Below are 25,103 nucleotides of genomic sequence, written 5' to 3' on the forward strand. Positions count from 1 at the left end.
CACACTGTTAACTGTCCATCATTGGACCTTATTACAAAGGCATAAGGTCCATTGATAGACGTTGTTGTTTGTATAGTTCGTTTTTTTTAGCATTAGAAAGAACTTGCAAGAAGGTAAGCGATCTTGACATGTCTTTAAATTGAAAAACGCTTTTTAAAAATCAAAAACTATTACTTATGAAAGCAGAAGAATATAAATGATCGTATTAGATTCATAATTGTTACATATTTGCCGTAACTTATTTTTAAAATGTGTTTTTCAATTAAAAGACACATCAAAATTGTTTACCTAATTTCTAATGCTAAAAAAAACGAAGTATAGTTGAACGACTAATAACGACGACTTTAAGTGTTCTTGATTTTCAAGGGTTAATATGCTTCAACAGGGTATTTGACTACTAGTTAAATCAGTCACTTTTTTCGAACTGTCAAAACGATTTTGCTACTGTGGAATTCATATGAAACACTAGCATGTGACGTCACATCAAATTACCTACTCTTTAGTTTTATACGGGTTTAAAAATATAAATTGTGTCTATAAATAAAAATAACTGCTATCTACGTGTCTCTATTAATCTTCTGGTGCTTTATTTCATGCATGGTATAATAGTTATTTACGATACAAGTGCGGAAAAGAGGAAATTCGAAACGAGTGGCGACAAATTAATCGACACGAGTTCCGAATTACCTATTCGCACGTGTATCATACAACGTTTTAGAGTACATATGGCCCTTTAAACTTTTGACATCACACGAAAAGTGCTATTTTACGCACTAGTGCGGGACAATAGGACCATATCTACCCTCCTAAGCCAAGTAGCGCTATCTCACAAACAAATGATTTTGAAAATGGAATTCTCAGGTATAGAAACTAAAGTATAAGTTAGCAATGAATTTTCTTTTGAGATAGCGCTTTTCGGCTTAGCAGGGCAATAAATTATTTTACAGTACATATTATGTACTGTAAAATAATTTATTTTAAATACAGTCAAATAGCCAATGTTAACTTACTATGTATTTGTCGGAGAACACGTTCGTGGCGACCAAATGCGTGGTCTCTGAGGACAAGACCGCGCTGTAGGAGCCGCCCATCCATTCTATCTTCTGCTTTAGATTAGTCTGGAAATTGTTAACATACTAGCATAGAGAAATAAGTAAGACAAGAGTGCTCACTCCATACATCAGTTCAGACTATTAATTTCAGTCTCTACATCTAGTATCGAGTAGCGGAACTATCAGTACTGCTACTTGACAATAGATGTAGCACCGACCGGACAGTCTTATCTCAACAGCATAAGACTTTCCGGTCGGTGCTACATCTATTGTCAAGTAGCAGTACTGATAGTTCCGCTACTCGATACTAGATGCTAATAGTCTTTTTGGTACTAAAACTGATGTATGGAGTGAGCACTCTATGTATTTTTTTCTCTATGATACTAGTCACAGGGCGGACACGCCATACATAAACCGGGGATTTTCGCGGAGGCACACACGGACGATTTCCATGCCATTATGCGCAAACGCGTCGCGTCCCTGAAGGCCTACCGCGAACCACGTTCGACGTGTTGCCTCCCTGTCACACTTACGTACGAATTTACAAGTGCGACAGAGAGACAACACGTCGAACGTGGTTCGCGGTAGGCCCTCTGATGCGTCGTGTACGCGGCAGCACCAACGGGCTCTTGAGCGCGGTCGCAGGGGCCCATGAGAGCCCAATATTTGGACACTGGGCGAAATCTCACGCGCCACATGCCCAGTTTAATTTAATTTAATTTAATATAGTTTAATTTATTTAGGAATGATTTATTTAATTTATTGTATGTTAATTTATTGTGTTAATCTTTGTGTGTACCCTCATTGTTTGTTTGTAATTGTAATATGGATATCTTGTCCGAAATAAAAAGCTTTTTAATTTTATTTTTTTTTAATTTATAAACCAAAAAACCGGCCAAGTGCGAGTCGGACTCGCGCACGGAGGGTTCCGCACCATCAACAAAAAATAGAGCAAAACAAGCAAAAAAACGGTCACCCATCCAAGTACTGACCCCGCCCGACGTTGCTTAACTTCGGTCAAAAATCACGTTTGTTGTATGGGAGCCCCACTTAAATCTTTATTTTATTCTGTTTTTAGTATTTGTTGTTATAGCGGCAACAGAAATACATCATCTGTGAAAATTTCAACTGTCTAGCTATCACGGTTCGTGAGATACAGCCTGGTGACAGACGGACGGACGGACGGACGGACGTACGGCCGGACGGACGGACGGACGGACAGCGGAGTCTTAGTAATAGGGTCCCGTTTTTTCCCTTTGGGTACGGAACCCTAAAAACCGGATTCATCCTGAGGGTCGCGAAGTTGGAATCTCGACACAATGCGAATTTTAACTCGTTTGTGGTGACCGTTCCGACTGAACATCTAGCGACCTTCACCAAGGAGGAGTTTTGGCCGAAGGGTGTCAAGTTTCGGCGGTTCCGCGGCCGGCTCCCTGACACTGCGGGGTTGCGTAATGCATCGCAATCATAATGTGTTTTTTAGTGTTTAGTTATATTTTTATAATATGTATGCTAGTTTTAAGGTATTTATGTATGGGCCACTAGTTGCCTGAAATAAACGATTTCATTCATTCATTCATAAAAAATCATTTGCGTTTATATGTGTGCGAGGCACGTCTGTACACGCGTCATTGTGTATGTGTGGGTAAGTCGCTTTACTGAGAGCACGCCAGAAGTCCGGCAGATTCATGTCGCGGGGCGAGCACGGGGCGAGGTAATGCGAGTCGGGGCGGGGCGGTGCGTGGCCGTTCTGTATGATAATACTATTACTTATTCTGTGCTAGGGTTAGACCAAGCTAAATGAACATCGATTTTGATAGCCCAGAGTATGCAAGTGTTATTTAAACGTCATAATTTCATAGAAGTTTGACGTTTTTAACACTTGCACAGTCTGCAACGGCAAATAAATCACGTTAGTTGTATGGGCAGCCCACTTAAATGTATGCTGTTTTTAGTAACTATTTGTTGTTACAACGGCAACAGAAATACATTACTCTGCTATCACGGTTCATGAGACACACCCTGGTGACAGACAGACAAACAGTGAAGCCCCCTAAGGTCGTAATAGGGTCCTGTTTTTACCCTATGGCCTATGGGTCCATACCCATACCCTAGGTTCCATAACCTGAAAAGCATGTTTTAACAATTTTTTTACTGTAACTTCTTACGTACCTCTTGCGGGTAGTACACAAATGTTTAAAAAAAAAAATAAGAAAATGGCTATTGGACTACTCTTTTTACGATGTTAAAGATTTTTTTGACCTACCGAATAATTTGTAAATGTAATTTATTAATAATAATGTAATGTATCTAATTTCATTGAATAACTGACATTGTAATTGTACCTATCTTGATATCTTAATTAAGCTGATTACTTAATTAATTTGAATATTATATAACAACGGAACCTAATACCTAAATAAATTGACATGTAATATTTAAAATATTATAAATAAATGACTATGACTATGACTACCTTTGCTTCCTTAGAAAGTCCACTGAGGGTAACAATCAAACCCCGCATGGCCACTGTGTACACGGGATGCCCTTTGGATGGGATGGGGCTGCCCTCGGTGAGAGAGCAGGACAAGCATCGGGGACCAACCAATCTAGGCCAAATTAGTAAAGATATTTTAGAGAACATACTTACTACCAATAATATATGTAATAAGTTTTTGGCAAAAATTTCATTTTTGGTACAAGCTTTTATCGCTGACTGTACTTTTCTTATGACAGACAACTAATATTCATCGAGACAATTCTAAAAACCCCTAACACAATTAGGTTGCGTTGTTTCATCACAGAGTTCCTATGGCCACCTCCTGTCTCCATCATCAGATCAGCTTGATGGTACTGTAATATTGCATTGTCACCCGACTTACATGTGTATGCAAAATTTCAGCTCAATCGGAAACCGGGACGTGGATCAAATTTAACTTGCAAGATTTGATTACAGACAGACAGACAGACAAAGGGACAGGTGAAACTAAATAAAAGCTTGTAAAATATGCATGATACCCGCCATTTTATTATTTGAATATAATGAGATTTAAAACTGGTGCTACCGTGCCACCTAGTGAATGCCCAAAGTGGTAGACCTATAGGAACCTGGGTCTTAGGTAGGGAATGCAACCGGTAAAAACTCAGTATGAAACACCCTGGTAATTTACTGCTAATTTGTATACAAATTTACCAGTATACATTCCCTAGTTTTAGGTCTCAAAAATTGCGTTTGTGAGAAATATGTTAACAACTAGTGATGTGTATAACATGTAATGGTTTCTTACTTCTTTGAAACGAAGCTTCTTCATCAAAATACTTACAAACACTTCGTAGCCTTCAACTTCTCATACAGATCTCCCTCAAACTCTGATAACACGAAAATGTCATTCTTCATGGGTGGTCGGTCAAATGAGAGCGACTTCTCATGCGCCCACTGTGCTTGGAGCCCTCCTCCACGGTGATTTTCACATGCCTGAAGAATAAAAACGGTCCAAAGTGACTTCTTAAAGAAAACACAGTAAGTAGTATTCAATAACTTGTTTTAAGTAAGAACGTAGATTTTCTGAGAACCAAAGAGATTTATTTATTAGCTCGAGGGTTTATTTAAGTAAAAAAAACACTTTGTACCTAAATTTTAAACATGGGAATTCGTAAATTCTCGTCAAACTATTATAAACAAAAGTATGAATACAATAACGTACCGTATAGGCCATAAGCATGTCTTCGGAACAATCATTTTCGTTGCTGCAGTGTTTAGGAATAACGAATGTTACTTTAATTTTCACATCAGTCATAATTAATCTTATTTATTAATTATTTTATTATTGAAATCTTTAACCTAAAGCAGCAATTTTGCCCGCTTATTTACAGAAAACTAAATGCAGGGGCAGGAAACTTAAACCTTATGTATGGAAATCAGCGCTGTATCCGCAGTAGCATCATGTCACTGCAATATTTCCTCACCTGATGCTTCCAAATGAATCAAACAGATGGCGCCACCGCGGAAAAACATGTGTTTAAAAAACTCGCATCCAACCCATAATTATTAAAAAGAAAAAAAAAATTGTCTTTGCATTTTTGACACAAATTCCGTTTCAAGTATAAAACGTTTAAAATTTTCTGTAATTTAAGTACCTCACATTTTTTATATCGTTTATATTAGTTTTAATATCATTTTATTTATATGAACATAATATAATCGTTTTTATTAACAACAACTAACTAAATAGATTCGCCAAGTGCCCTACGTGAAAGGAAACGTTAAAACAAAAAAACATAGTAACCGTCAAACTATAAAAGTCAAACAGAAAACTTAAATTTTCTGAAATTATATATTAATAATTTAATTTAATCACTATAAATTGATGAAAATGTGTGCGCCTGGGAGAAAAAAACGATACTGCCTTATCGGCTGTGCGAATCAAAACAAAATTACTCCAAAACGCGTCAATTCTTCGTGGCATGTGCTATAGCTAGTCAAATTTACGTCCAAGTGTGGTCTAAGTTTTAATAGTGGATTTGTTATATTTCGAACTAATTTACTATAAGTGGTAGCCGTAGAAAATATATTTTTTATGGTTTGTTATGCATGTAAGTAATGAAAAATAAATGCCATTTTTATACATCCGTGTTTTTACTTTTGCGACTAAAGTATTCTTTGGTGTGAACATTTATAAAATACTAAATAAATAGGTTGTAGTAAATCGTCACTGCATGAATAGGTAATTAGGTATTACATAATATATTAGCGCTTTTTCCTTGACCGTGTACAGTGTACTACAATGAGGTGTATTCATTTTTCACGTGATTGCTTTGCAATAAGGTGAAAGAATGGAAACCTCAAATTTGTAGTTCACTGTAAACGGTCAAGGAAAAAGGCGCCATAGTTTTATTAGTATGCATGTGTGCACTGTGCACGCACACATACGTAAAGGTTAGTTTGGTCAAATTCCGCTTGGAGCGTTTGTGTAGACGTTTTTTGACATTTATCGCGAGTTGGCTCTCTTTTACTATATATAGTTATTATACTCTTTGACTAAATGTCATGTCAACTGTCAAATTTAATAAATTATGGTTGCGTTCATGCGTTTGAGTTTTTAAATCTCTTCAATTCACTTGCCAGTTCGTGGTTTCGTACGGTTGTGTCTAGCGCCCTTAAGGGACAAATTGCTAGATGTCAACAATGTTTGCCTTGCTTTATCTGTGGTACTTAAAATTGTTTGTCTGTTGTGCTCTGTTGTGCCGCCTTTTAACAATTTTAATTCATAAAAATGCTGTTTTACTCCTTTTTCAAGTCTCTTGTGGGAAAAGATGTTGTAGTCGAGTTAAAGAATGATCTGAGCATATGTGGAACATTACATTCTGTCGATCAATACTTGAATATAAAGCTTTCGGACATCAGCGTCATCGACCCGGACAAATATCCGCATATGTTGTCAGTGAAGAACTGTTTTATCCGGGGCTCTGTAGTCCGCTACGTGCAGTTACCAGCAGACGAAGTGGATACCCAGCTTTTGCAGGACGCTGCCAGGAAAGAAGCCACGGTTTCTACAAGATGAACATAACCTCAAAGTCCTAGAATTTATTTTGGAGTGTTTGGTCGTTAAGTACGTGTATATAATAAGTGTAAGCTTGAATAAAACTATGTTATATTGATTATTATTGTTTTAATTTTTCAATATCTAATTTATATGTAAGGACAATGTGTGAAGTGATGATGAATATGGTACTGAAATTTATAAGAAACTAGCGACCCGCCCCGGCTTCGCACGGGTTAACAAATTATACATAAACCTTCCTCTTGAATCACTATCTATAAAAAACCGCATCAAAATACGTTGCGTAGTTTTAAAGATCTAAGCATACACAGGGACAGACAGCGGGATGCGACTTTGTTTTATACAATGTAGTGATTCCTATAGGTGCTGATGGACTATTCAAGTATATCTAAAATAGTAAAAGTTAATTATGTTATAGATTTACTTTATCTATTTATTTAATAATTATTCTCTTTAATTTTATTACAAATCAACTAAGTCTGTGCAGAAAGAGAAGAGTCGTGGAATATAAGAAAGCCATTCTATGACTTCTCTTTTTTTCGCACAAACTTATAATAATATCCTATTTCAACTTCCTATAAAATTCTTTAAGCTATGTAATAGTTTTTTTTTTGGAAATACAATTTACTTATTTACAGAATTAAAATTAGTAGTATTATTAAATCATAAAAATAAAACATACATATTCCTAATTTAATAAATACCTAACCTAAACTATACTAAATAAAATATTTCAATCCAAAAGACCTACACGAGCTGCACCGGGTGCAAAGGTGCCCAACACACTTGCTGTGTTAGCATGTTGGATGGCAATAGTATTCAGTATTGAAATCTTATTATTTGGTAACAGATAATACACAATAACTATAATAAGCCACATAAGAATCCCCAATTCAGCATGGTGCAGGCACAGAAAATATAAAGTCTGTAAAATATTTTATTTATATTTAGGTTAATAAATATGATTGATACAAAAGTTATTTAACTAGATTTCGGTACATAAATTAGGTCTTTCACTTGCAATCTAGAAGTCTATGTAATCTGCTAAAAACTGATAAATACTGTGGATATTCTAGCTAGCCTACAAGCAGTTTCCTTCTTATATACCCACGCCATCTATTATTGAATCGCAACATTAATTATATATATCGCCATCTATGGTTCAGTAGCTGCACTAATAGTACAGCTAATGAGCATGGGTATTTTTTATTTATGAGTTTGTATTTAGTACATACTCGCGTATTAAATTCATTTATTATAGGAAAAATTTAAATATGGGTACTTACATAAATTTATAGAACTTAATGTTAACTATGCATCTATTTTTAACCATTGCAATGAAGTTTGGTAGCAAAGGGTTGCCTTGCCATTGCAGTATTAGTTGCAGTGGTAATATTTATTCTTATTACGATCATATGTTTGCTTCTTTGTTTACAACTTATTACTTTTCTACATTTTTATTAATAAATAATGTATTGCTGTTCTATAAATTATGAAGTAATTACCTATATGGTAAAAATAACCAATGGTAGACTTAATTTTTTGACACTGTCAACATTTTCATATCGCTTCAATTTGTTGTATACTATAAGCCCTTGCTACACGGTCGCCGACAAGCCCCTCAGACCGCGTGGCCTTGGTCTGGACGGACCGTGTAGACAGTTGTTACCAACAAAATTTGACCAAAACTGACCAAGGACAGACCAAGGTCAGACGGTTAGAAGGCTTGTCGGCGACCGTGTAGCAAGGGCTTTAGTCTCAGCTACTTTACGCTCGTCTCATTTATTTTGTCTTCGTATTCCTTGAATTAAAGCTTTCTATAAACATTTCTCGCCGCGAGTGAGTGTAGTGTGCCTCAGTTTTAACAATAAACGATGAACGCGTTTACTTGTAAAATACAGTAAAACGTCAATACATATAATTTTTCATACATCATACTCTTACAGCGTCTAACATGTGATTCCAAAATGTAAATAATTAATTGATATTATCTCACAAAATGGACGTGAATGGTTGTAATCGTGGGTGTACAGTGAAGTGACGTCTTTTAGGTTCATTGCTCTTATATTTATGTGCAGTTATCAGTGTTTTTTTAAGAGACTAAAACACTTTCCTTGGCCTGCCTTCAGCTTCAGGTTTTAAAAAAGTAAGTTGCTTTTTTAATTGTTTTTCTTCGTCTGTTTTGATCATGAGTTAGTTTTATATTACATTAATACATTTTCATACATCTGCTTACAGTGTGTTGATGAGTCACGCACTGCTTTTGTTTTATCTCAAATGTTTATGTTAGGTGTTAATTTCCGCGATATGTCGGCATCTCATTATCTTCAATTAGCGGAATGCAGGTCGGATGTGTTACTTTATTATGATGCGGCCGACAAACAGTTTATTATTATGGTAATGTTTATTGATATATGATCTTCAACCTGCCATTTCAATGTCTCCTTTGAAAGGTAGTGCCATAAAAGTAAATGTTATTTGTGGCGAGTTTGCAAACAGGCCTTTTCTAAAATATTTGCAAAATATAGCCAGTACCGTCTTTACCATAAGGGCACACGGGGCCCATGCCCAGGGTCCCCAAGGACAGACAGTAACAGTATATTTGATTACCCATAATAGATAAAAGATCATAGTAGAAAAATGTTAGTTTAATTAGCTTTCTTTAGTTTCCAAAAGGGCCCCAAATTCTTGTGCCCAGGAGCCCCAGCATAGTTGAAGACGCCCTGAATATAGCTTGCAAAAATATAACATAAAGAAAGTACCTATTTTATATCTGGGCTTTAACTTCAAATCCTACACCGGAATCCAGAACAGGTGTCGCAGCAGAAAAGTGTCTCAGAAATATATAATGTAAAGCTGTAACATGTCTGTACTAGGTTTTAACAAAGCATTATTGTCCATATTGCTTTATGTTTTTATTCCACTTTGAAACAATGTAAGGAAGAAGAACAATTCCTTTTCCAAATCCTTAATTTGTAAGTTACATAATCCAAAAAGTTAAAAACGGAAAGTGTGTGAAGCTACGTAATTGAATGCATATTTAATTTTAAAGTCAACCGTGGGAATTATGCTTAATGAGCCATTAGCATTGTTTACACAATTAATGTGTTTCTTACTTGTTATTGTCCTGTTGAGCTCATAAAAATGGCAGTCTTGAATCTTACTCCATTGCTATAGTGATGATCAGTGATCAGCGGGGTGACCTATTTACCTTATAATTTGACAAGTCTTACGTCAATTACGACATATTATGTATATGGAAAATAACTCACCCCGTGGATCACTGGTGATGATATACACATTGACAGAATTTACTGTGCAATCCTTTGTTGTGAGATAATAATACTGTTAATATGATTAATTATTGTACTTGTACTTATACCTAGGGCTGCCATCTCTAAATTCGCCGAACCCGGACAAAGACTAAAAAAACCCGGACATTTGGCGTAATTCGCATTTTTTTCCTAGACATGTCCGTAAATAATAATAAAAAAAAATCGCTTATTTTTCATTCTAAAAAGTGTCCAGACACTTTTTGAAAACTCCAAACTAGGACAAATCCGGGGAAACCCGGACGGATGGCAGCCCTACTTATACCTATAACACTTAATGAATGTCAGCATAAGACAAGCATAGCAAGTGATTAAAAAAGTGGATTCTTGAGCTGTGAGAGGGTCAAACAAACTTTGCTACCGAATAAAATGTACAAAAGGCGAAATTAATGCCATGAGGCATTCTCTACCAGTCAACCTTATCGCAAAACAGAAAAGATTGTAGGCATGCATTTGAAAACCAAAAGGAACATTTTAGTTTTCTTTTCCTGCTATCAAATATATCAATTTCTATGAAAGATAAGAATGTTTACTTATCATTATCATAACAACTTCTGGGGAAAAGTGAATCAATCTGAAGTCGAAGAAGACTGCTTATCAGTTATCATTAATAAAACTATCAATATTTTTAAATACCACTAAACATCATTTTCTTCCTCACATTATCCCGGCATTTTGCCACGGCTCATGGGAGCCTGGGGTCCGCTTGACAACTAATCCCAATTGAAGGAGGCACTAGTTTACGAATGTGACTGACATCTGATCTTCCAAACCATAGGGGAAACTAGGCCTTATTAGGATAAGTCCGGTTTCCTCATGATGTTTTCCTACACCGAAAAGCAACTGGTAAATATCAAATTATATTTCGTACATAAGTTCCGAAAAACTCATTGGTACGAGCGGGGGTTTGAACGCGCGACCTCAGGATTGAAAGTCGCACGCTCTTACCGTTAGGCCACCAGCGCGACACACAACCCTAGACGTGCCTAGACTAATAGGTATTATAAATGCAAAACTAGATCTGTCCTGCCTAAACCGATTTTGATAAAATTTGATATGAAATTATTTTGTTAATTACATGACGTAAAACAAAGAGATGCCCTAGGAATAGGAAGTAACTATATTTGCTCGGCCATTGGCATTGAATACAAATTACATTATTAAAATAGTCATGGTGGTGACGCAAAAACGGTGTAAAAGCTTTGTCAATATCAATTATAGATTGCGCCTGTGTAGCACAGTCAGCAGCAGAAGTAGCTAAGCGGGCGAGGTGTTCAAAATTACCTTGACACGCTCTTTTCTCTTAACAATAAAGTCGCATCAAGATCATTTTGAACACCCAACCCGCTTAGCAACTTCTGCTGCTTCTGCTTAGCAGCTTGTGCTGTTTTTAAAAGGTCGGCAACGCGCATCATCGCGCATGTAACACCTCTGGAGTTACAGGCGTCCATAGGCTACGGTGACTGCTTACCATCAGGTGGGCGGTATGCTTGTTTGTTTTTGCTCAATAATCAATTCAGTCGCCGTGGTCGAAAGTGGCCAGGACGGGATGAGTTTTTGTGGTATAAATAAAAAGTAAATAAAGTTCGAATCCGTATTTTATTTTTAAATGAGCCCTCAAGTGAAGGGTGGACCTAGACGGCGCCTCAATCAATGCTCCCCAATATAGTACCGGCTGCCCCCCTGTCTGCGATCTCGGGGAGATCTAGATTTCTGGAAGTGCAGTGATACCTAACCTTTAAACAAGCACTTCTTGTTTTTCACAAGCATTTCGATGAAATTTGTTATATAGGTATAATATAAGTAAAAAAGAATTGGACGTTTTTTGCTATTTTTAGGGTTCCGTACCCAAAGGGTAAAAACGGGACCCTATTACTAAGACTCCGCTGTCCGTCCGTCCGTCCGTCCGTCCGTCTGTCACCAGGCTGTATCTCACGAACCGTGATAGCTAGACAGTTGAAATTTTCACAGATGATGTATTTCTGTTGCCGCTATAACAACAAATACTAAAAACAGAATAAAATAAAGATTTAAGTGGGGCTCCCATACAACAAACGTGATTTTTGACCGAAGTTAAGCAACGTCGGGCGGGGTCAGTACTTGGATGGGTGACCGTTTTTTTGCTTGTTTTGCTCTATTTTATGTTGATGGTGCGGAACCCTCCGTGCGCGAGTTCGACTCGCACTTGGCCGGTTTTTTTATACATTTTATTATATCGATAATTATCTGGCATAAAAATCACGATAATTATCAAGATAACTATCATTGATAATTATCCTTTCGAACTCTGGATTTAGTTACAGTACAGTTTTTGTCATTTTGGCTACGGAACTATAGCTGGTCAACCAAATCTTGTCAGTAAAAAAAGGCGCGAAATTCAAAATTTCTATGGGACGATATCCCTTCGCGCCTACATTTTTCAAATTTGCCGCCTTTTTCTACTGACAAGATCTGGTTGACCAAGTATATACTGGATAAACATCGAATAATGACACTTCTAGTAAAATCTTAAATCATATCTCGCCCCTATTTACCTTTCGCCCGCTTTCAGTGGTAATAAATAGCATTAACATTTGCCTGCCTGGAGTAAAAGCACTCTAGGGTACCTATCTAAAGCTATATTTCAGTTGTTTAGTTAAATGCAGTAAATCCCGCTTAAGAAGATTCTTAATGGACCACGGCAAAAACATATCTTAAACAGGAAAGCATAATACCTATTAACCGCGATTTTTTTTAATTTTATGATATGAGGCAAACGATCAGACGAATTGCTATTTCAGATCAGACGAATTGGTAACTTGGTAAGTAACTGCCATCGCCCATACACGGAATCGCAAAACCTCCGCAAAACACGGTTTTCCGCAAAGTAAACGTAAACGCCTGATTCTATCAATTAGTAAAAGCAAAAACGGTTGCACTCCGGGAGTGCCGATAGAAGTGAAAACTCACCTCACTATGTTACCGACGCCCGGTAACGACGACGATACATACGTTTAGCGGAGGTATTCTATTTATTTATTATATATTATTATCATTCTCAAATAAGATCACACTTTTTCATTGACATGTTTATATTTACATACTGCCATGACAACGTCAAATTATTTGAACATAGGTAAAGAGTCTTGAAAAGGAGTCCGCAACATAAATGTCAAATAACATTAGAGTTTTCCTTTATCGATTTAAATGCTATTTAAATTATGAGTGGCCACCTTACGAGGCTTACGGTCACGTGATCGCCTTACGCTGTCTCGAGTTTATCATTTTTTCCCCACCTCAAAAACTGCCCAGCGCCGATAAAGAAGTTTTCACTTCTTTCGTTTCTTTAGCATTCGAAAAATGGTAAACAATCTTGACGTGTCTTTTTATTGAAAAACACTTTCGAAAAATAATTCACGGCAAATATGTAACAATTATGAAATTTATGAATCATATACGATTATTTACATTCTTTTGCTTTCATAAGTAATAGTTAGTTAGTTATTAATATCTGTAAGTATTATTGTACCGTTTGTGCCCAAATAAACATTAAAACATTAAAACATTAGATTTTTAAACAGCTTTTTTCAATTAAAAGACACGTCAAGATCGCGTAGTCTTTTTCTAATGCTAAAAAAACCGGCCAAGTGCGAGTTGGACTCGCGTTCCAAGGGTTCCGAGTCCGACTCACGCTTGACTGCACATTTCTAATAGGTTTTCCTGTCATCTATAGGCAAAGAACTATTTTGTGTATTTTATTTTCAAAGACCCAGTAGTTTCGGAGATAAGGGGGGAAGCGGGGGATGGTAATTTTTTTGCCTATTTTCTTGAATAACTGCTAAACTACTTATCCTAAAATTATAAAAAAAATATACCTATTTGAGATTCTTACAATGAGCTCTTTCATTTGATATGTAACTCGATATAGTTTGCAAAACTTTATTTTTTAATTTTCTCATTTACCCCCCAAAAATGGCCTCCATATTTCAAATTCATTTATTTACGTTACACGTCCATCTTTGGGTCACAAACTTACATATGTGTGCCAAATTTCAACTTAATTGGTCCAGTAGTTTCGGAGAAAATAGGCTGTGACAGACGGACAGACATTCTAGGGTTCCGTGTTTTCCTTTTGAGGTACGGAACCCTAAAAACGAACTATATGTGAGCAAATTCGCGGGCAGAAGCTTCTACTACATAACAGTAAAAGCTCATATACCTATCTGAAAGTGCGGCAACGTAAATCAAACTCGACATACGATATAATTTACGATGTATTGTTTCGTAGCAAAGTCAATGTCTCCATTGTGGGCCTAAACACATAAATATATAAACACGCCTAAACGCACACATGAATAATACACGTATAAGTGTAGGGCCTGAGTGGACGCTCGAGTTGGGCGTGCAGCGGGGCGGGGCGTGCGGCGTGCATGTCAAACAAATGTAAGCGTATAGGAGCGGCCTTAGTGCACGCTGCTCACATCACGCGTGAGCCCGACGCCACGCTGCACGCCCCGCCGAACGCTCCGCTTCGAGCGTCAACTCAGGCCTTACACTAACGCTCGGTAGTAAAGAGGGGTAGGTCAGAAAACAACAATACTTCCTTATACTACTAGCTTATGCCCGCGACTTCGCCTACGTGGAATGATTATGAAGATTGATAAAAAGATATCCTATGTCATTCCTCGCGCCTCAAACGTTCGTTTATTTTGCACTAGCGACCCGCCCCGGATTCGCACGGGTTAAGGCGCGGTGTATTGGTGTATAGTAATATGCGCTATTTTGAGACGATATTTACAGACTTTTACAAGGATTTCATGCATTATTTTCTAGTATATGTATAACTTCAGTCTTCGAACTACTTTTTTGCTTGTCAGAAACACGAAGGCTCATTATATTCTTAGTAGGCCACCAAACGAAGGAATTACAGCGGAAATAATACCCGTAGGTAAGGGACCTTAAAACCCTCTGTTACCCGTTAGCTTCACCCCCACCCCCCGGTACTTTTAGTATCTTGTTTAATACACCATTACCTACACCTATGCTAAAATTGGCTTAAGTATACACGAATTATTTCCCCCGATTGGCAATGTTTGGTGTTCGTTGGGTGTACTATAGGTTGTAGGAATGCAGAGCCAGCTTTACGACAAATGTCATGAATCCGGCAGAACGGGACTGCTGGCCGAGAACGCGACGTCGCGATACCGGGAATAGAAAAGTGGGCAATCCACTAATCTCGGCTTAGATGGCTTCCGACTGCTAATTATGGATAGTTTCTGTACAGGATGTTTTTTAATTGGTGTTTGAATGGATGACTACTTACTGATGATTTAAGTTTTATTACTAGCCTCTTGGCGGCCTCCTAACCTAGATGGTAGTGACTCTGTCTACCTCCTTTAAACAAGCAATTCTTGCATATTTCTATATTTCGGGGAACTCGGAAACGGCTCTAACGATTTCTACGAAATTTTGCTATATGGGGGCTAAAAATCGATCTAGCTATAGGTCTTATCTCGGGGAAAAAGCCCATTTTTGAGTTTTTATATGTTTTCCGAGCAAAGCTCGGTCTCCCAGATATTATATAGTTATATACCCAGATATTGTAAAGGCATAGAGGGCCTTATGCCTTTTTTTAATAAGGTCCACCGATGTACAGTTACATAAATACTAATCATCATCATATCAGCCTTTTATCGCCCACTGCTAAGCATAGGCCTCTCTTCGAGTACGCCACTTATATACCTACATAGAAAACATCCAAAACTCAGGAACAAAATATACAAAACATACACAAAATATGCAAAATATACAATACGTATTTGTGTATTGTATATTTTGCAATACCGGGATTCGAACCTAGGACACCGGTTTCATAGGCAAGATCACTACCGACTAGGCCAGAATGGTCGTTCTAACGTGTGTAACTCATTAGGATTTGTCGAAGCATTAGCTAAACCCAGATAAGCTAGTGGCGTCTGTCCTACATATGTCGGGCATCCGCGGATAGAAAAACATTTCCATCAGTGCTTAGCTCGATATAGACTGCTTTATAAGCTTTTAATTCAAAATGGAACTAAGTTACTCAGCTAAAGTCCGTCTTAGCTATGAACCAGTGCAAGGTTTATTTGTTTTCCTATACGGCTACCATCAGTTTGGCACTGACATAAACGACGTCGAGAACGTAATTTACTTTCTATACATCTCGCTCGTACTCGCATATTAGTGCAAACGAGATGTATAGAAAGTAAATTACGTTCTCGATAGCGTAAATGTCAGTTTTGACACTGTCAGTGACTCATGGTACGGGCTCTAAAATGGAATATTACGCGAAAGTCTGCGTAGGGGGCGCCACTCCCACAATAAGTCACAATCTAGGGGTCTACCGCAAACGAGAGAGTCGACATTTTGTTATCTAACCTCTCTATCACTCCTGCACATTCGAGCGATAAAGAGGCAGATAGCCGAGTTTCGATTTCGCGTGTCCCGGGTAGGCCCTTTGTAAACAAACTGCCTTGATGTATCAATGTCATATTTTATTGTCTGTGAAAACTTGTCAAAAAACAGTTTAAGGTAGTGTGTATAAGTTACTCTATGGTATACTTACGTCGCTAATGCTGCACTCTGGCGGCAATGCATTGCAGTAATACTCCCTATTGTTTTCTCTGTATTTTACTGCGCAGAATTCATTGCAATCTCAAAATATAACATGTCAGTTGTCAGATCGTATTGATCAGATAGATCAGATATCAGACTATCCTCCAATCCGCTAAAAGCCTCCGTCTATTGTGAGCGATCGCCCATCCCAAGAGAAATGGCCGATATGTTGGCTGCTTTTGTGAACTAGAGGCTTCGGAGTTGTTCATTTTTTGCTGTGTTTTATCCTAAAAACAAACTAGGAATAGTACATTACTGCAGACGCCGGGAAAGAAGGGCTTGCCGGGTGAGTAGGTATAGCCGGCCGACCGTAGGGAGGCCGGATAGTCATACGAAGCCGGCAAGACCTTTTCACGGCTAGGCATGTATAGTGCTTTTCTCAAACATGCAATGAAATAAAAAAATACACCACTCAAAAAAAAAAAACAAATTTATAATCTTTATAATAAAAATCTAACTTCACAACAAAAGTTTTTTAATTTTCCTTCCAATCCCGCCATAATTGTTTTTTTTTTACGGAAGTCGTCCGTATTTTGCGTGTGTTCGAATAGACCTTATTAGGGCCATTATACACAATCTGATAATAAGAATCTCAATTTCTATAAATAAAATAAATGCAGAGGATTTTAAATATTGTCTATGGTCTCTGATGAATTACGTATAGACGAAATTTTAAATTTATTCATCAACACATTGAATCATACAGATTCGTATTCTTAATATCAGTACGTTCGTGTATAACAGGCGTTAACACGGATATTTTGGTCCGATAACCATTCATTCACTAAAAATATTAAAAAAAAATATATAATTCGGCTGTTTAGCCTGTTTATGGACACAGACTCCATGTTTACATTAGAATTTAAAAAAAAAATAATTAAATAGGCCTTCAATTTCGTATGAAATTCCTTTACAGTTCTCTGTAGGGCTATGATGGTCGACTGTATAAATGATATAGTTGTATAAATGATGATAAAACTGGCATTTTATCCAGTTCTTATTGATTTGTCGTCTTTTCCACTTTTGACAGCGATAGTCGTTAAACGATTAACTGCATAACATGCTCGTTGGATAATATGTCACTTGTCTACTTTTCCAACTTAAACTTAGTTGATAAGTGGATAAGTTAAATGATATAAAAGTCACTTGTCTAGATTTATACATTTTTATAACATTCATACCGTTTTGTCCACTTTGACAGCGATAGACGGTAAATGGCTACGTTTGTTGGATAGTTAGACATATAGTCGATTTTTGACGGCTAGCCTTTGATTAATTTATCGTGGTGCTCACTGGGCACGATAAGGTGCTCTCATGGTATAGAAGTGGTGAAAAATACGATTTTTAGGGTTCACTCGTGCGTCTGTCTGTCCGTCTGTCACAGCCTATTTTCACGGAAACGACTAGACCAATTAAGTTGAAATTTAGTACACATATGTAAATTAGTGACCCCTCACCCAAAGACGGACATGGCTTCCTCGCGTTGTCCCGGAATTTTGCCACTGCTCATGGGAGCCTGGGCAGCTTGGCAGCTAATCCCAGGAACTGGCGTGGGCACTAGTTTTTACGAAAGCGACTGCCATCTGACCTTCCAACCTAGAGGATAAACTAGGCCCGTATTGGGATTAGTCCGGTTTCCTCACGATGTTTTCCTTCTCCGAAAAGGGACTGGTAAATATCAAATGATATTTCGTACATAAGTTCCGAAAAACTCATTGGTACGAGCCGGGGTTTGAACCCGCGACCTCTGGATTGCAAGTCGCACGCTCTTACCGCTAGGCTAACAGCGATTTTTTTTAAGTACAATAAATAGGTTAGAAGTTATTTAAGAAAATAGCCAAAAAATTACCCCCTCCCCCCCACCTTTATCTCCGAAATTACTGGGTCTAAAATTTTGGACTCGCACTTGGCCGGATTAGTTTTTTTTATTCAAATATAATATATACTATTTGAAGTTTGAACTCCATTTGTATTCATATAAGAATATCATTACATTATTTGTAGGGATGGCAAAGATATAATTTCTTCTTGGCAGCTGCTGCCATGGAAGAAAAGCATCAACAAAGAAAAATTCAACGACGTGCCATAAGGGATACATGGAACCCTTTTGATATGCCCATCGAGGAGTTTCGGCACATATATAGAGTGCTCAAAGACTTTGGCACTCTATTTGTGTGCCGACCTAGACGCCGACCTCAAACTCAACATGGCGACGGATTGCCGGCACATCTTAAAGTACTTAATTAAAGATATAATGTAGCACTGAGGACGTCACTTTCTGAGAACGCCACTTTCTGAGGACGTCACATTTAGAGTTCGTAACTTTTTTAGCATAGGTACGATTTAACAGTATAAAATACCAGCACGAAAGATGTATGTAATGCCAGCAACCAGATTACCTGTTCGACATACGGTCGCTTTTATATCCTACATACCAACACCAATCTCTGTTTGCCTTACGCCTGACTGGTAGAGAATACCATTTGGCAAAACGTCCTATGTTTCGTGCAATAAAGTGAAAATAGAGAGATTAATAATAATAAAAAACAATCTAATTATGTTTAAATCAGAGTATTTAATTCAGAATACTTAAAAACTACAAGCACCAAAACATTTAGCCACAGATTGGAGTTAGGCCGGAAACAGCTTCGATTCCATACACATAAGGGCGCGTGTACACGGTGCTGCCTCCGCGCCGCCGCCCTCGGAATAATAAACCAACAGGAACCGCCATTAACAGGCGTTCCCCTCTGCCAAAAGTCGGCGGCCGCCGGTCAAGGAGGTTATATAAAACTAGTTGCCATACGTCATACGCCATTCAGCAAACGTCAGTCTAAGCGGAATGTTAGGAGCAGAAAATGCCGAATTGTAGCGTTTTCTCCTGTAAAAACCGATCGGACACATCTAGCTTACTTAAAGAACACGTTTCTTTTCATATGTAAGTACTATTACATGTAAATATTATCAAATAGTGCACTAATTTAGCAAAAAACTAAAAAACATTGTCAATCTGAAAGTGATACCACTTCATGGTACTAGATCTAATTTAGGGTAATATTTAAAGAAGACTTTCTAAATATTCATTAGGTATACCTAACTTCTAATTTGCGTTGCTTATTATTATATATAATTTATATAACACATTATTTTTCTATAACACCTTATTTTTATATCAACATAATCCATTCAATGAAATAAATAGTATAAATCATAAATAACGTGATATTACCGATATAGGGTCATTGTGCTAGTTTCCGTCCATGCTCTAGTCTCTAGTTTTCGTACATGACATGACAGATTAGCAAATAACATATTTGATACTTAATTTGCTACTTGCCAAATACATTTTTTATGTAGATAGATACTCGTATATTGTCTCGATATTAAGGATTGCATTAAGTCCAAATTTGTGCAGCAATGTAGATTTATATGTACTCAATTTCGCCAAGTGGACGAAAACTAGAGCTGGACGAAAACTAACGCACCTACCCTACTACTGTTTAAAAATTCATTTTTCGCTTAGTTTCTATCGTATATTTTTTATTTGACATGTCCAATATTTGTATTGTATTTTATTTATTTTAAGGTATTTACTGCCGTCATTTTCCATAAATAGGAACTTTTAATTTATTACTCTGGTATCACTCTACCATAGTTAGCGATGGGACACCATAAAAACCAATATCGATAAAATCTATATGAACATTGTAAATATATTGTTATTTTGATTTCTTTTTTTAGATTTCCAAAAGATGCAATAAATTTTAAACATAAGTAGTTTTCAGCTTATCAAGCCATCGAAAACCTAAAAATATCGCAATATCAGTCATGATTTAAAGATCTAAGAACTGCATAAGTAAGTTTGTAATTCCATATAAATATATGCTGTTACAAAGTTACTGTTGCAGTTCCTACAAATAGTAGGTAAAGTAAAAGGTACACTACGATGTATGTACGATGTGAGTATGTGTTTAGTTATGATATATGTATACATAGTATGGGTATGAGTACCCGAAAAGAAGGACTGTCTACAAAAAGAGATGAGATCCCATCAAAAACATTACTTGTAAAAAGGTGCAAGTCTCGCAACGCTTTTATTACAAAAAGTTCTGAGATGTAACGTGAAACCAAGTCGGTTACTTTAATCAGTGCCCCTGGCTGACTGTTAAAACCGTATCAATAAGATATCTTTAATTTGTAATACATATAATGACTTGGCAATCGCACATAATGCTTTACTCGTACCGTACTCGTAAATATGTGTAATGCTCAAACTGCAATTAGCGCTAGCGTTAGGTATGTTCAATTAGAATTATTTTTAATAGGTGACGATGATCCTTATGTCATTATGCAGCTGTGCGATGGCCAAGTCATTATACGTATTACAAATTAAAGATATCTTATTGATACGGTTTTAACACCCCCTGGCACTGATTAAAATAACTGACTTGGTTTCACATTAGCATTACATCTCAAAACGTTTTTGTAGTAGAAGCGTTGCGAGACTTGCACCTTTTTACATGTAATGTTTTTGATGGTTATGATTGACTAAAGCAGACAGTTAAAATTTAGTCAATAAAATATCGACAATATTATCGACAAGTCCCTCGCACTTCTACGTTTACTTAGAACTGACATCATCTCGTTTACGGACAGGGTTGTCTGTGTTTGTTCTTGTATGTGTGTGAATATAGTTTATGCTAGTGTTTGATAATTTTGTCGTGTGCGTGTGTAGCGACGCATGCAAAAAATGCATTAGTGTTTACATTATTTGTGTGCGTTCCTCGCCCCCCGCGCCGAAAACGGCAGAATTTTTCACATAGAAATTAGTGCGTGTCACCACTCCATATTGGATTATTCCTCCGAGCCGCCGCCGCACCTTCGCGCTATGTACACGAGACGCGTAAAACCCGCGGCGGCGGACTATACTTGTCTCGTGTACATAGCGCGAAGGTGCAGCGACGGCGCAGCGGCGGCGCGGCAGCGGGCTTTACGCGTCTCGTGTAAACAGCGCGAAGGTGCGGCGGCGGCGCGGCAGCGGCGCGGAGGCGGCACCGTGTACACGCGCCCTAAATGTTTCGCACAGTAGGAACCAGGGATGTTGCGAACATCCGCATCCGCATCCGCAACCGCGGAACTTCCGCATTATTTTCAACATCCGCATCTGCATCCGCATCCGCATAAAATCGATGCGGAGCTTATGCGGATGCGGATGTCGAACAAGTCGGTACAGGAATGTCTTAGCGGCGGCGTAAGTGCTAGGAAATTACGTCATTACCTATAACGAAATCGTCTAGATCCAGAAAAGTCGGCCAAGTTACTGTTTAGTAAATATAACGCACCTATATTCTTGCTCAAATTCTAAACGTTTCGTTTTTTTTTAATGAAATAATACTAAAAATGTGATATTTGACGTTTTCTAAGTACCTAATCTTGACATCCGCATCCGCATCCGCATCCGCGGATGTGAGACTAAATATCCGCATCCGCGTCCGCGGATGTCAAAAAATCGGCATCCGGAACATCCCTGGTAGGAACCATGATTTTATCATACGCCGCTGTGATTAGCTCGTGAAGGTATCACGGCAAGCTCGCTGACACCAGTTGAAGGTCATTCCAACATATTTACATTTAAACGGACTGTCGCTCCTTTTGTGACAACATATTCTTCAGCATACCGCGTCTTCTGTCATGTCTCCATAAACTCTAACGTCTTTTTTATCTGCGTATAAAATCAGCTCTTGCAGTTTTTTTTTCAGACAATATTTCCTCTCCTGTGGAGAATAGGCGTCCAAGGATTTTTTCTTCATAGCGTTGCCGAATTTCAGAATATATGTTCAGCCATCAATCACTTCTGCGTATGGAGTGATCCATACTCTCATAGTTCTCATGTTCTGCATATATTTAATGCAATTTATTTGTTTGTTTTCTTCCTATAGGTATAGGTTACGCAATGAATTTTTAAATTAATATTACATTGTACTTTTAGCCTGACTGACAATGAAAATCTATCATGTCGCCGATTTGACATCGCTGATTTTTTTTCTATAGATGGTCAACCAAACCTTGTCAGTAGAAAAAGGCGCGAAATTCAAATTTTCTATGGGACGATATCCCTTCGCGCCTACATTTTTCAAATTTGGCGCCTTTTTCTACTGTCAAGATCTGGTTGACCAAGTATACAAATAGGTTATATCGTTTGTCAAAGCACTGTCTCATTTCAAATATAGACAGAGAGAGACATACTATTTGTGTCTTACACTAGTACTAGCACCCAAAAGAAAAGGATGAGTATAGTTTGTATTGTCCTTATTTAATGACAAATTGGTTTGACCAACTATACTTACAAGAATGCACTTCGTTTTTCGGGTAAAATCGGACGTAATCGCGTAATAGAAAATGACAGCGTCGTACTAATTTAGTTGCAATCCAACACTCAAACTATACAGGATGGTCTATACCACAACGTTCAATTTTTTTTTTAGTTTCCTCATATCGTGGGCTATTAGGAGATTCTTAGAGATGACGTTCGGTGCCTGACTTCGGTGCCGAATTTTATTTTTTACTTCTTTGATACACAACTTTATTTCCTAAAATCTAGCCTTAATATAAAAAAATATTGGTAGTAGCCCACGTAGTGATAAAATAAAAAAAAAATGTTGGACATCGAGGTTTGTAGTTTGTACCGCCCTGTATAGAGTAGTTAATAGAGTCAGACCGAGAAAAGTCTGCAGCGATTTTGATAGCCCACGCAGTGCAAGCGTCATTTTAAACGTCAAACTTCTATGAATTTATGACGGGTAAATATAGCTGGTCAACCAAATCTTGTCAGTAAAAAAAGGCGCGAAATTCAAATTTTCTATGGAACGATATCCCTTCGCGCCTACATTTTTCAAATTTGCCGCCTTTTTCTACTGTCAAGATCTGGTTGACCAAGTATAACACTTGCACTGCGTGGGCTATCAATATCGCTGCAGACTTTACGAGTAGCAAGGAACTAGGACCGCCTTAGATTGCGATGGACAGTCTTTGCATCAGGAAAAATCCGGAGGGGGTCAAGGCCGCTTTCAAACAGGCGAGGTCCCAGCTCCCGGAGCATCCCGAAGTCTCGACACCGAGGGAGACGAATAAATACCCGCTCAGCGCCGAGTATTTATCTTTTTAGGGTTTCAGGAAAAACGGGACCCTATTACTAAGACTCCGCTGTCCGTCGGTCTGTCTGTCTATTTAGATGATATATTTCTGTTGCCAACAACAAATAATAAGTACTAACAACAAAATAAAATAAATATTTAAGTGGAGCTCCCATACAACAAACGTGATTTTGTTGCCGTTTTTTGCGTACCTAATGGTACGGAACCCTTCGTGAGCTAGTCCGACTCGCACTTGGCCGGTTTTTAAGAGACGCCGCATGCTCAGCAGCCGCTCCTGCCGACCGCATTGTACGACTAAGATGCGGGGCGGTAAAAGTACTGACGCACGTGGCGTCCCACAGTAAGCACTTACCTCTTTCCCACGGCACCAGGGTCTAGTCGTCAGACCTTATGCCGTCCGATCGGCTAAAGCCTGGCGGCTCAAGCATACATGGGATATTAGGTAACTCTGACAATAAGGCTCTCCTAACGATGTCATTAAGAACATGGTGCCGTGGGAACCTCCCAGCGCAACGGCAGCAGCTCAAGACATGGTGGCCGTTGCTCCCCACAGTGGAACCGTAGATGCATTGGTGGGGTTGGCATACCCATGGCAACCTATTAGGCGGAGAGCAACGGCCACATGCATACATAGGTGGCTACGTTTGGGGAGGGCCTACAATTTAGTTGATTTTGACACATGGTTTGACGTATAAAATTCACCGTATTTGAGGTTAATAAGGTCTACTGTCCTTAAAATTTTGTATGAATTTACAAGCAAATATGAGCCTTCGTTAATGAAGTATTGCAGCCGGTTCTACCTTAATTCGATAATGTAGCTTATTTCAAAGACTATAAACTCTAAGTACTTAGAAATAAAGCTTCAAAAGCTTTAACCGTGGATAACTTTTAACTATCAACGTCACATGTGGATAAGTGGTGATAGGATGTCATTCATTAAAATACGCTTTAAGTAAACTTGTTTAGAATTGATTTTTGAAAAGCTCAAACCACGGATGATTTTTATCAGTCAATGGCAAAAGTAGATAAGTGGTGGAATGTGATTAAGTAATCTATTCTTTAAAATAGGCCTTAAGTCATCGAGATTAAAATTGATTTTTCAAAAGCTCAAATCATGTCACGCTATCATTAGTCACTTGTACTTTATCCTCGCGTCTTTTTTACCAAATTTAATCACTTATCAGGTATTTCACATATCACGCAATGATTAATGATTTGGTGACAAAGCATCATAGCCCTCCTGGAGTTGCTCCGCCCTAAACGTGATACTTCGAAGCCTGATATAACGCCCGGAGCGACGACATTTCAGTGCATGTTTGAGAAAAGTATTTTTTCACCTCAGCAGCTCGAACAAGGGTACTTTGCTACTTA

General features: G+C 37.9%; 3 protein-coding genes across 3 annotated transcripts in view; 2 read left to right on the plus strand and 1 right to left on the minus strand.

Annotated features, from left to right (window-relative positions):
- Window positions 1-4,865, minus strand: part of LOC134660424 (uncharacterized) — a 54,791-nt gene extending 49,926 nt beyond the window's left edge. Inside the window, exons 1-4 of the mRNA XM_063516165.1 lie at window positions 4,757-4,865; window positions 4,376-4,527; window positions 3,529-3,661; window positions 1,011-1,118 (exon numbers count right to left, since the gene is read on the minus strand). Coding sequence (XP_063372235.1) covers window positions 1,011-1,118; window positions 3,529-3,661; window positions 4,376-4,527; window positions 4,757-4,849 — 486 coding nt within the window. The 5' untranslated portion in view covers window positions 4,850-4,865. The remainder of the gene's footprint in view (window positions 1-1,010; window positions 1,119-3,528; window positions 3,662-4,375; window positions 4,528-4,756) is intronic.
- A 1,393-nt stretch (window positions 4,866-6,258) lies between these two features.
- LOC134660406 (U6 snRNA-associated Sm-like protein LSm2) lies at window positions 6,259-6,711 on the plus strand. The gene has a single exon (XM_063516144.1). It carries the CDS (start codon window positions 6,326-6,328, stop codon window positions 6,611-6,613), a length of 288 nt encoding a protein of 95 aa, XP_063372214.1. The 5' UTR covers window positions 6,259-6,325; the 3' UTR covers window positions 6,614-6,711.
- A 1,658-nt stretch (window positions 6,712-8,369) lies between these two features.
- The window catches only part of LOC134660498 (ankyrin repeat domain-containing protein 50), a 99,736-nt gene continuing 83,002 nt past the window's right edge, over window positions 8,370-25,103 (plus strand). Inside the window, exon 1 of the mRNA XM_063516268.1 lies at window positions 8,370-8,759. The gene's annotated coding sequence lies outside the window, so the exon portion shown is untranslated. The remainder of the gene's footprint in view (window positions 8,760-25,103) is intronic.

Source organism: Cydia amplana, chromosome 27 (assembly GCF_948474715.1).
Source record: "Cydia amplana chromosome 27, ilCydAmpl1.1, whole genome shotgun sequence".
NCBI classification, from domain to species: Eukaryota; Metazoa; Arthropoda; class Insecta; order Lepidoptera; family Tortricidae; genus Cydia; species Cydia amplana.